Source organism: Mesocricetus auratus, unplaced genomic scaffold (assembly GCF_017639785.1).
Source record: "Mesocricetus auratus isolate SY011 unplaced genomic scaffold, BCM_Maur_2.0 Super-Scaffold_100046, whole genome shotgun sequence".
In the NCBI taxonomy this organism is placed as follows: Eukaryota; Metazoa; Chordata; class Mammalia; order Rodentia; family Cricetidae; genus Mesocricetus; species Mesocricetus auratus.
Genome location: NW_024429223.1, coordinates 1,740,988 through 1,752,980, shown reverse-complemented (window position 1 = coordinate 1,752,980; position 11,993 = coordinate 1,740,988). Strand labels below are relative to the sequence as shown.

The 11,993-nt window shown below is 53.6% G+C and overlaps 1 protein-coding gene and 1 long non-coding RNA gene across 3 annotated transcripts; one reads left to right on the top strand and one right to left on the bottom strand.

The window, feature by feature from the left end:
- On the top strand, positions 1–10,832 carry Rbm42 (RNA binding motif protein 42). Of its 2 annotated transcripts, XM_040735474.1 has the most exons (10): positions 1–240; positions 493–619; positions 2,422–2,506; positions 2,601–2,675; positions 4,206–4,271; positions 4,348–4,523; positions 5,317–5,649; positions 7,025–7,142; positions 10,308–10,502; positions 10,596–10,832. In XM_040735474.1, the coding sequence occupies exons 1-10, from the start codon at positions 113–115 to the stop codon at positions 10,706–10,708; spliced, it is 1,416 nt and encodes a 471-aa protein (XP_040591408.1). In that variant the 5' UTR covers positions 1–112; the 3' UTR covers positions 10,709–10,832. The 2 variants fall into 2 exon arrangements, with proteins under 2 accessions (XP_040591408.1, XP_040591409.1); XM_040735475.1 differs by lacking the exon at positions 4,206–4,271 and having other exon boundaries at positions 2–240; positions 4,369–4,523.
- Positions 9,914–10,309, bottom strand: LOC121135987. The gene is made up of 2 exons (XR_005873101.1): positions 10,178–10,309; positions 9,914–10,034 (listed from the first exon to the last, which is right to left on the bottom strand). It is a non-coding gene; the product is annotated as an uncharacterized LOC121135987 (long non-coding RNA).
- Positions 10,833–11,993: the final 1,161 nt, after the last annotated feature.

Sequence of the window (11,993 nt, the reverse complement as noted above, 5' to 3'; positions counted from 1 at the left end):
CGCCCGTCTACACGTCAGCGGCCGGCTCCCTCCCGGAGGAGCCAGGGGGACTCGCCCGTAGAATCCGCGCCGGCGGCGGCTGAGAGGAGCAGTGGAGGCGACGGCACAAGCGATGGCAGGGGCGGGGCCGGCACCGGGACTCCCGGTTGCGGGAGGGCCCGTGGTCCCGGGGCCTGGTGTTGGCCTCCCGGGCAAGAGCGGCGAGGAACGCTTGAAAGAAATGGAGGCGGAGATGGCCCTGTAAGGCCCTGCTGAGCAGGGGAAATAAACGCGGTTTCAGGGCGAACCCAGTCCACCCCCGGAGCCTCCGGGTCTTCAGAGGCCTGAGATGCGGCCCCCGTGAGGGGCCGTGGGGAACCCGAGGAACCCGGGGCATGGGGACGTGCGCCGGGGAGGCTTCGGCTGGGGTGGAGGCGCTGTCGCGATGCGCCCAGCGCTCCAGCCTCGGTGAGAGGACCTGACCTGTGGTTGTCTGTCCCGCTACCCCCTCAGGTTTGAGCAAGAAGTCCTGGGAGCTCCGGTGACCGGAATCCCAACTGCGGTGCCCACGGTGGAAGCCATGCAGGTCCCTGCAGCTCCCGTGATCCGCCCGATTATCGCCACCAACACATACCAGCAGGTGAGGCGGGGGCTAACGACTTAGGAGTCGGGGGACACAATGCGTTGAATCCTAACAAGGGTTTCTCTGTGGTTTGTCTGGCTCGGTAATTAGCATGACGAGTAATTCACGTGCCAGGAAGTCGGGATGCAAGACAGTGTATTTAATCCTTTGGAAGCAGCTGTTGTACGGCGTCCAGTCTGCGGTGGCGGGAAGTTCATGAAACTTTCTAACTCACGGGTCTAGTGGTGGAGAACTTACGTAGCCTGTGCATAGCTCTAGTTTCTAAGCCCACCATCCCCACCACAAAACTAATAGTAAAATGTATACTTTTGTTAAATCATCCCCAAGCCTCACTGATAACGTTCCAGGTGGTTAATAGTCAGCTCCGTATGATTAGTGGGAAGAAACAGGGAGGACTATTTAAATGAATGGGGGCAAAGGAAACTTGTGAATTCTCTTCTTCACAGTCATTAGGTGGGTTGGGCTGCAGCGCGGCCATGGATCTCTTGCCTAGCAAACCGAAGCTGTAGGCTCGGTCCCTTTCGTTGAGGAAAAAGAAAGAATTATCAAAATCAGCTCTCGAGTGCTTTCTCTGCACCAGGCACTGTTCTAAGCAGGGGGCATCGAGGAGAAAACAAAACCAGAAAGCTATTGTTGCTTCTTTGTCATTTACATTTTAGTGGGGAGAAAGAGATTACAGAGTGGTAAGAAGGGCAGGGTGTTTTGTTTCTGGTTTGGTTTGTTTTGGTTTTGGTTTTTCGAGACAGGGTTTCTCTGTATTGTTTTGGAGGTTGTCCTGGCACTCGCTCTATAGACCAGGCTGGCCTCGAACTCACAGAGATCCACCTGCCTCTGCCTCCCGAGTGCTGGGATTAAAGGCGTGCGCCACCAACGCCCGGCCGGAAGCTGGATCTTACAGGGTTTTGTGGTCATTAAAAATCTTGGCTTAAAAAAGAAAAAACAGTCTTGCCGGGCATTGGTGGCGCACGCCTTTAATCCCAGCACTCGGGAGGCAGAGGCAGGCGGAGCTCTGTGGATTCGAAGCCAGCCTGGTCTACAGAGCTAGTTTCAGGACAGCCTCCAAAACAATACAGAGAAACCCTGTCTAAAAAAATCAAAAAAAAAGAGAGAGAGAGAGAGAGAGTCTTGGCTTACTTTTTTTTTTTTTTTTTTTTTTTGCAGGGAAGAGGGTTTGAGGCAGGGTTTCTCTGTATAACAGCTCTGGCTGTCCTAAAACTTGATTTATAGACCAGGCTGGCCTTTGAGCTCTCGGGAATCGGTCTGCCTCTGCCTCCAGAATGTCGGGATTAAAGGTGTGCTCCACCAACGCCCGGCTTGCTTTGACTTTTGAGATGAACTACTGGAGAATTCTGAGCAGGAGGCTGATAATGGTCCAGCTTACAGGTTAAGCAGGTGGCTTTGGCTATCTGGATAATAGACCAGTGCGGTTACGGGTAAATTCTAGGAGACAGGGGAAGAGGGTAATAACCCAGCTAGGATGGATGTAGGAAACAGGGAGGACCAGGTTGAACGTTATTTGAGATGGTGCTATGGGATCTGCAGCCTTGCCCTGAACGAATCGGGGGACTTTGTTATTCCTTGGAGGAGAGACAGTACTGTAGGGAAGCAGAGTCAGAGACATTGATCCTGGGAGATATTAATAATGCTTAGTATGGCTCCAGGAGCCCCACTGAAGAGACCTCGTAGCAGAGCCTGACTGGTGCCCAGCCCCACAGAGCATGGGGTAAAGTCTCCACCTGCCAGGGAGAGCCAGCTGAAGCTGATCAGCAGCACTGAGCCAGGCCCCTTCTCCCCGATAGGTCCAGCAGACCCTGGAGGCCCGGGCAGCTGCTGCAGCCACAGTCGTTCCTCCCTTGGTGGGAGGCCCTCCTTTTGTGGGCCCAGGTAAGAAACAGTGGAGGGCCTGGGTCAGGCTGGGGGTAAGGAGGGAGGATGCCCAGAACTTGTCTCCCACCATCCTTGTCTCTCCTACCCACAGTTGGCTTTGGCCCTGCTGATCGCAGTCACCTGGACAGCCCCGAGGCTCGAGAAGCCATGTTCCTGAGACGAGCAGGTAGGTTGGGGACCACCAGGACCCCACATTTGGCCAGGCACTCTAGCTTAGAGTTAGAATCTTGCCTGAACCTGCTCTAGATTCCTCTCTCTGCTCTGATGTCTTTGGACAGTACACACTGCACCGTGTACTTCCTGATTGTCCCAGATCAGTTTGTCCCCAATCTTAGTCCTCTGCTGTCGCTCCTCATTGTCTCCCCAACTTTTAGCACCTTCTGGCAAGCTCTCCAGTTTGCTTACTGTGCTTAACAACCTTTTGCTTCCTCTGACAAGCAAGCTTTCTGAAGGACAGAACTCTTGATTTTTGTCACATAGTATGCATTACATAACAAACTGTCCAGATTAGCACCAGACAACTCACTAGTGGTCAGGACCCTTCATGGCCTGGCCCCTTGCAGATCCTGATCCCATAGCACACTGAGGAACTCCAAGCATTACTGAGAAAGTCAAGGAACCTTCTCTTTTCTGCTTCTTGTCACTCAGCTGTTATCTTCAAACCTTCCTGTCTACCAGCCATTGCCCACATTTTCCACTCTGGTCATTCAGGTACGCATACACGCACGCGCACGCACACGCGCACACACACACACACACACACACACACTTGGTTTTTATGATATAACTTATGTGTGGTGGGGGGTGTTCTCAGATGGGTGTAAAATTCTGTTGATTGTGTTTGTATTACTGCTATGCTTCTGTTGTGCTGGGGATGAGCCCAGGGCCTCAAACATACTCTATACTGAGCTACATCCAAACCCTTAACTCTTAGAAATAAGACCTTACTGTGCAGCTCAGGCTGGCGTCAAACATAAATCCTGTACTACCTCCTGAGTACAACCGTTACTGGCATGACTTTTTATCCCCATCTTTCTTTTTTAATCTGGTGATGTCTGATAAACGTTAATGTCTATTCTCTAGTAAGTTATCAAAATGAAAATCTGACTTGGTCACTCTGCCCAGATCCGTAACCTACTGTGCCCTCAGGAGCATCCCATGGCTGAGTCAGGAAGGCCGCTTTGATGCCTCCCAGTCTTTCTCTTGGGATTTCCCAAACCCCCATTTCCTCTGAGGTATCACCTATACTTGAGGGGAAAGTTTTCCTTATATATACTCTCCCTGGCAATGATATTTCTACTCACACTTTGCTTGGCTTTTAATTATCCTGAGATCCTAGCTCATGGGTCGCTTTTTCCAGAAGGCCTCAAGTACCCTGGCTAGGTCAGGTTGCTCTGGCCACTGACAGCTACCTGGGCTGCCATTCTCTGGCAGTGTATGGATTCCCTCCTCTCCTGGACCCAGAGCTCACTGGGACCCTGTGTTCTGCCGGATTCCTAGCACTGTTAACAACAGGCTTGGGCCCACAGGAAATCCTCCAAGTCAGTTTGCTGACTAAAGCAATGGCAAGACCACCTCATCTCCCAGGAGGGTCCCCAGCCTGTCCAGGATTTCCTGGGTGCTCAGATTACCATCGCAAACACCTTGTCCCAAGTGTCCCTCTCCCCCATGACACCCCCATCTCTCTCTCCCACAGCTGTGGCCCCTCAGAGGGCCCCTATCCTGCGTCCAGCCTTCGTCCCCCACGTGCTACAGAGAGCAGGTGAGGGGCCAGGGTCATGATCCCTGCCAAGCAATTTCCCCCAAGCCCTGGGACTCCCCCACTAACACCCTGACAGATTCTGCTCTCTCTTCTGCAGCAGGTGGCCCCCGACCTATGGCCCTGAGGCCCCCACACCAGGCCCTGGTTGGACCCCCTCTGCCTGGGCCTCCTGGACCACCCATGATGCTGCCACCTATGGCTCGGGCCCCAGGACCACCCCTGGGCTCTATGGCTGGTCTGAGACCTCCCATGGTAAGTGAGGACTGCCGGCTACTGTGGTTAAAGCACGGTGGGCAGGGGGCTCCCAGGCCTGAGTGACCACATTCAAGTCTCTCTTTCCCCGACCTTGCTTCTGTGTCTTTCTACTGTGGTTAAAGCACGGTGGGCAGGGGGCTCCCAGGCCTGAGTGACCACATTCAAGTCTCTCTTTCCCCGACCTTGCTTCTGTGTCTTTCTACCTCTGTTGGTTTTTTTGTTTTGTTTTGTTTTGTTTTGTTTTTGGTGTTTCGAGACAGGGTTTCTCTGTATTGTTTTGGAGGCTATCCTGGAACTAGCTCTTGTAGACCAGGCTGGCCTTGAACTCACAGAGATCCGCCTGCCTCTGCCTCCCGAGTGCTGGGATTAAAGGCGTGCGCCACCACCACCCGGCTGTTGTTTCATTTCTTTGTGTGACAGAAATCTTTGTTTTCTTTACTCTTTTGGAGACAAGAACTTGGTATGTAGCTCAGGCTGGCCTGGGCCTTGCAGTCAGTCCTCCTGCCTCAGCCTCCCAAGTGATGCGGGTGGAGGCATGTGGACCTTGCTCAGCTTTCTCCTGTGTGGAAGAGAGCATAAAGAGAAACGCTGTTGTGAATCAGTTCTGTGTGTTTCTGCTTTCCTTTGATCCTGTCTTCATCCCTGTATGCGGTCACCTGTGTCCATCTCCCTTGTCCCCTGTGTTCTTCTGTGTCCAACTGACTATACCTCTTTGTTCCCAGACTCTTGTGGGGGAAGTGGATGTGAGCCTGTGAGCTGCCCGCCCCTCACACCCTCCCTTTGCCCACAGGAGGAGCCAGCCGCCCCTCGAGAGCTGGGCCTTGGCCTCGGGTTGGGCCTGAAGGAGAAGGAAGAGGCAGTAGTGGCCGCAGCAGCTGGGCTGGAGGAAGCTGGCGCGGCGGTGGCCGTGGGAGCAGGAGGGGCCCCAGCTGGGCCGGCAGTCATTGGTCCCAGCCTCCCGCTGGCCCTAGCCATGCCCTTGCCTGAGCCTGAGCCCCTGCCCCTCCCACTGGAGGTGGTGCGTGGCCTGCTGCCTCCACTTCGCATTCCTGAGCTCTTGTCCCTGCGTCCACGGCCCCGGCCCCCTCGGCCCGAACCACCTCCTGGCCTCATGGCCCTAGAGGTGAGCTGGGGACATGCAGGGAGGGGCCTAAGGGAGGGGCTGGGAGAGAGCAGAAGCCCATGAGCTGCCACACAGCACAGGCTCCTGGCCTCAGAGCGGCAGGTGTAGACAGAGCAGTCCCCTGGCCGCAGAGCAGTAGGTGTAGACAGAGCAGTCCCCTGGCCGCAGAGCAGTAGGTGTAGACAGAGCAGTCCCCTGGCTGCAGAGCTGTAGGTGTAGACAGAGCAGTCCCCTGGCTGCAGAGCTGTAGGTGTAGACAGGACAGTCCCCTGGCCGCAGAGCAGTAGGTGTAGACAGAGCAGTCCCCTGGCTGCAGAGCTGTAGGTGTAGACAGAGCAGTCCCCTGGCTGCAGAGCTGTAGGTGTAGACAGAGCAGTCCCCTGGCTGCAGAGCTGTAGGTGTAGACAGGACAGTCCCCTGGCCGCAGAGCAGTAGGTGTAGACAGAGCAGTCCCCTGGCCGCAGAGCTGTAGGTGTAGACAGGACAGTCCCCTGGCCGCAGAGCTGTAGGTGTAGACAGGACAGTCCTCTGGCCGCAGAGCTGTAGGTGTAGACAGAGCAGTCCCCTGGCCGCAGAGCTGTAGATGTAGACAGGACAGTCCTCTGGCCGCAGAGCTGTAGGTGTAGACAGGACAGTCCTCTGGCCGCAGAGCTGTAGGTGTAGACAGAGCAGTCCTCTGGCCGCAGAGCTGTAGGTGTAGACAGGACAGTCCCCTGGCCGCAGAGCTGTAGGTGTAGACAGGACAGTCCCCTGGCCGCAGAGCTGTAGGTGTAGACAGAGCAGTCCCCTGGCCGCAGAGCTGTAGGTGTAGACAGGACAGTCCTCTGGCCGCAGAGCTGTAGGTGTAGACAGAGCAGTCCTCTGGCCGCAGAGCTGTAGGTGTAGACAGAGCAGTCCCCTGGCCGCAGAGCTGTAGGTGTAGACAGGACAGTCCCCTGGCCGCAGAGCTGTAGGTGTAGACAGAGCAGTCCCCTGGCCGCAGAGCTGTAGGTGTAGACAGAGCAGTCCCCTGGCCGCAGAGCGGCAGGTGTAGACGGAGCAGTCCCCTGGCCACAGAGCTGTAGGTGTAGACGGAGCAGTCCCCTGGCCGCAGAGCTGTAGGTGTAGACAGGACAGTCCTCTGGCCGCAGAGCGGCAGGTGTAGACGGAGCAGGCCCCTGGCTGCAGAGCTGTAGGTGTAGACGGAGCAGTCCCCTGGCTGCAGAGCTGTAGGTGTAGACAGAGCAGTCCCCTGGCCGCAGAGCGGCAGGTGTAGACGGGGAAGGCCCCCGCATATCCCACATCTAGAAGCGCGTGTGGCACTTGAACGGGAGGTGCCAGGGCTGCAGGTGCTGCAGAGCACAAGACTCCCAACTCCTGTCCCCGCCCCCTCCAGGTCCCGGAGCCGCTGGGTGAGGACAAGAAGAAAGGCAAGCCAGAGAAACTGAAGCGCTGCATCCGCACAGCAGCGGGGAGCAGCTGGGAGGACCCCAGCCTGCTGGAGTGGGATGCTGGTGAGTGGGCCAAAGTGAGCCGGGGGGAGGGCAGGACTCCCCTCGGGGACATGGTGGACATAATTGTTCTCCAGGGCTCTGGTTTGGTCTTGTTGGAGACAGGATCTCCTTCTCTGTGACCCAGGCAAGCCTTAACTTTGAATCCTTCTGGCTCAGTCTCCTGACTGATGGGATTATAGGTGTGAGCCACCATGTCCAGCTTGGAACCTAGAGTTTCCAGACGCCTACTCGTGGGGAATCTGGCCTGCTCAAGGTCAAAGGGGTCTGTGTCAGTTTTGAAGCACACAGTGACACAATGAATAGCCTGCCTGGTGCCTAGACTCCACTGTTAACGTCTTTTTACTTTATTCCTGTGTGTTTGGGTGAGAGCACAGTGTGCTTGCACACACGCGCACACACACACAGAGAGAGCTGCCTTCACAGAGCCCTGTCCCCTCATTCCTTATAGTTTGAAACAAGTGAAATGTTACTTTTGTCGTTTTGTGAGGCAAGACCTTGTGTAGCCCAGACTGACCTCAAATTCATTATGTAGCCAAGTAAGGTCTGAATTTCTGACTCCTTTTTCTACATCTGACGTGCTGGCGTGTGCCACCACTCTTGAGTTTATGCGGTGTTAGGGACTGAACCCATGTGTGCAGGCAGCTTCATGTCCTTATCCAGTGCCTCAGTATCCACTCCTAAGAAAGACATTCTTTCATGCCAAAACACTTTTCAGCACAGATAGAAAAATAACAGTAACTGTTTTGGTGTTCTACTTAGCCAAGGCCAGTCTTGAACTCACCACCCTCTTACACCAACCTCCCAAGTGCTGAAGTTACTGTTTCTTTTATTAAACTGGCCTATGGAGCCTAGGCATACAACTCAGTGGTGGAGCACTTCCCAGCATGTGTGAGCCCCTGAGTTCCACCTCCAATACTTTAGAGAAAGAATTAAACAAGTTGACACTAGAGTGCTGCTTCAGTGGTTAAAGTGTATATACTATTTTTGCAGAGGACCTGAGTTCAGTTCCCTCACAACTGCTTGTAACTCCAGCTCCAGGGGATCTGACTCTTTCTGGTAGACTCCAGGGACACCAGCACTCACATGTATACTTACACACAGACTCATGCACACATACTTAAATAAAAATCTAGCCCAGCAGTGGTGGCACACGCCTTTAATCCCAGCTCTCAGGAGGCAGAGGCAGGTGGATCTATGTGAGTTTGAGACCAGAGTGAGTTCGAGGACAGCCAGGGCAGGAAAACGCTGTCTCAAAAAAAGAAAGAAAAATCTTAGGCCAGGTATGGTGACACACACTCCAGAAGCAGGCAGATCTTGGGAGATCAAGGCCACCTGGCCTCCATAGCAGGTTCCAGGCCAGCCAGCACTACATAGCCAGATGTCTGTGAGTTCAAGAGCAGCCTGGTTACATAGTAACTTCCATGTCAAACATAGATACATAGTTGAGACCCTGTCTCAAAAAAAAAAGTGTGTGTTTTTTTTTTTTTTTTTGGCAAAAAGAAAGAAGCTAACTGCTAAGTCCTAAACTCATAAGCAATGAGTAGTCATTCATCATTCATGCAGAGAACTGGGGAGAGAGGGTGTCTAGATTCCGGCCAGCATCCTTGTGTTGGCCCAGCTTCGTGGCCATAAAGCCAGGTGGGCAGGGGAGGGTCTGGTGGCTCCTCTGCTTGCTTGACCTCCCCTGCAGACCTTGTCCAGATGGTCAACTTCAGTAGGAAGAGTGGATCTTGTAAGAAGTGAGAAAGTGCCTGCCCTCAAAGATGTTTAACTGACCTGGTGTGGTGGCGCATGCTTTGATCCCAGTACTTAAGACAGAAGCAGGTGGATCTCTGTGTTCAAGGCCACCCAAGGCTACATAGTGAGACCCTTTCACCCTCACAAAAAAGTTTTAGCTGAGGGGTCAGCTTGTGGATACACTTTTTTTTTTGTTTGTTTATTACATATACAGTGTTCTGCCTACATGCCAGAAGAGGGCGCCAGATCTCATTACAGATGGTTGTGAGCCACCATGTGGTTTCTGGGAATTGAACTCAGGAACTCTGGAAGAGCAGTTAGTGCTCTTAACCTCTGAGCCATCTCTCCAGCCCCCACTTTTTTTTTTTTTTAATAAAGGTGGTCTTGCCACCACATCTTACTTACATATGTTATATGTGTCTGGGTTAATAGCTTGCTAGAAAATCTCACTCTCTGGGTTGTTAGATTATTTCTTCCTGGGGTAGCCTAACTCATTTGTAAATAGTATCTTTTTTTGTTTGTTTGTTTGTTTGTTTTGTTGTTTTCGAGACAGGGATTCTCTGTAGCTTTGGAGACTGTCCTGGAATTAGCTCTGTATACCAGGCTGGCCTCAAAGTCACAGAGATCCACCTGCCTCTGCCTCCCGAGTGCTGGGATTAAAGGCATGTGCCACCAACACCCGGCTCGTTAAATCTCTTTAATCACTATGGAAAACATGGGGCAGCTTCAGCCATGACTGAGGACAGAGCATACCGCCCTTCACCCCAGCCCAAGACTGCTGCCTCCCTGTTCCTAAGGAGAAAGTAACTTAAGAGCATGCCTAGGAGAGGTGCAGGCCCTGGGCATAAGCCCGAGAAGGGGCAGGCAGTGGCTACCATGTCAGTGTGGAGTTAGAACAGACTGGCCGAGGCGGCCCAGCTGAGGAAGAGTATGGTGCTGGGCCAGAAGGCTGGTGAGTGGCCACAGAAGACCAAGAGAAAGGGTAGAGCTGGGCCAGAGTTGAGGCTTCATTGCGGAAGTGAGCATGACCGCTGTAGGTGAGGAAAGGCTATTTATTCACTTAGAGGTTAAGATGTAGACTCTGGCTGGGTGTGGTTGTTCACATCTGTAGTCCCAGCTTTGGGGGGCCAGCCTGGGCTACTGCATAACAAGAACCTGTTTGAAAAATAGGGTGCCAGAGACTCTGGAGCCAGATGCCCAAATTTGTCCCAGCTCTGCTTGATGTGAGTTCAGGCAGCAGTTGGTGCCTCTGCCTCGGTGGGGAAGGGCCTGGGGGGTCTCTGGTGCCTGGTGCTTACCTGACAGGTGGCCTGTCACAAGGTGGCCACTGCTGCATGGATATTGGCAGTTATTACTGAGGGTCCCGGGGGCAGAGACTAGGGGTGGAGGAGCACCCAGATACTCTGACCTCTTCTCTCCTCATCCCAGATGACTTCCGGATCTTCTGCGGGGACCTGGGCAATGAGGTGAACGATGACATCTTGGCCCGTGCCTTCAGCCGTTTCCCATCCTTCCTTAAGGCTAAGGTGATCCGTGACAAGCGCACAGGCAAAACCAAGGGCTATGGCTTTGTCAGCTTCAAGGACCCCAGTGACTATGTGCGCGCCATGCGAGAGATGAACGGTGGGTGAGGCCTGTCCCTGTCCCAGGGTGGTTGGTAGACACCTGACACAGCCTGGCCTCCCGAGTTTGACCTGGGGTCTTCCGTTCCCGCAGGGAAGTACGTGGGCTCCCGTCCCATCAAGCTTCGCAAGAGCATGTGGAAGGACCGGAACCTGGACGTGGTCCGCAAGAAGCAGAAGGAAAAGAAAAAGTTGGGCCTCAGATAGGGTCTGTGGTTTGGCACTCACCCACCCAGCCAGGCGCTAGCTCCTTCCTACAGATGTTAGTGGAAATCCAGCTGTCTGCTCACCTGTCCCAAAACCAGTTTCAATAAATTCACCTTCATTTCCATACCCTGCCTGGGCTTAGAGACCGTCCGCTGACAAGGCTTGGCTCACCCCACCTCAAAAGAGGGAACTTGGAAAGTTTGCCCAGCAGACATTCAGTTGTGCGTTGTCAAGCCTCTGGTGTGTGCCCATTACTTCTGGTTTTGTTTTGTTTAAGCATTTATTTCGTGTATGTGTGTGGGGTGTGTAAGTCAGAGCATCCTTGAGTTCCTGGGATCAAACTGGTACTCAGATTTGGTGACAAATATCTTTACCCAATGAGTCATCTCCCCACCTCCCAAGACGGATCTCATGTTCCTGGATGTGGTTCACAGCTATACTCCAAGCACTTGGGCGACTGAGGTGGGGGAAACCAGCATTTGAGGCTAACCTGGGCTACATAGCAAGAAATTGTTTTTAAAAGGGAGACCCAGAGCTCTAGGATTACATGCATGTACTACCACACCAAGGGTATGGGTACTGGGGATTGAATTCGGGACCTTGTATGTACTAACTAGGTCATCAGAGCCTTACCTCTACCCTCGGGCCTCCTAAAATCTCAAGCGCATGGTTAGTGTAGCCCCTTCTGTCTGAGGAAGAGGGCCTGCCGCAAGGTCAAAGCCAAGCCTAGCTTGGGTCCATATCTCTGACCAGCCTGTGCTCTTGGCACTGAAGTAGGGTGTTGGGGTATCTAGGCCCTGCCCTTGTAGAGTACACATTATGGCAGGCTTCCATGTGTCCTAGGATCTAGGCAATGCTGGTGATTCCGTGATTTTCTACAGCTCTTAGAGCTCACGATGCACTGTCTCCATGGACCCCAAGCCAGACAGGCCTGCACATGGTCAGGCCGTGTATTGGGAAGCCCAGGAACTAGCCTGAGGATACAGGCATTCTGAAGGAGGAACTGTCTGTAGACCAGGCTGGCCCAGAGCTCAAAGATCCACCTTCTGCCACAGCCCAGCAAGGAGGTGTGTTTTGAGGCAGTCTGGCCATGAGCTAGCTTTGTAGCCCAGGCTGGCCTCAAGCTTAGCACACCCGCCTCAGTCCCCCAGGTACTGGAACCCCAGTGTGTACTTCCATCTCTAGCTGAAACTCTACTACCTTCCTCACCTCTGGTTCTCCCTTTTAAAAACAAGTTCTTGCTGTGTAGCCCAGGTTAGCCTCAAATGCTGGTTTCTCCCGCCTC

Bases quoted from the DNA above. Each gene is read 5' to 3' on its own strand.
- Rbm42 (XM_040735474.1), top strand. From the start codon at position 113: ATGGCAGGGGCGGGGCCGGCACCGGGACTCCCGGTTGCGGGAGGGCCC. The intron at 241-492 runs GTAAGGCCCTGC...CTACCCCCTCAG, and splicing joins ATGGAGGCGGAGATGGCCCT to GTTTGAGCAAGAAGTCCTGG. The intron at 7,143-10,307 runs GTGAGTGGGCCA...TCCTCATCCCAG, and splicing joins CCTGCTGGAGTGGGATGCTG to ATGACTTCCGGATCTTCTGC.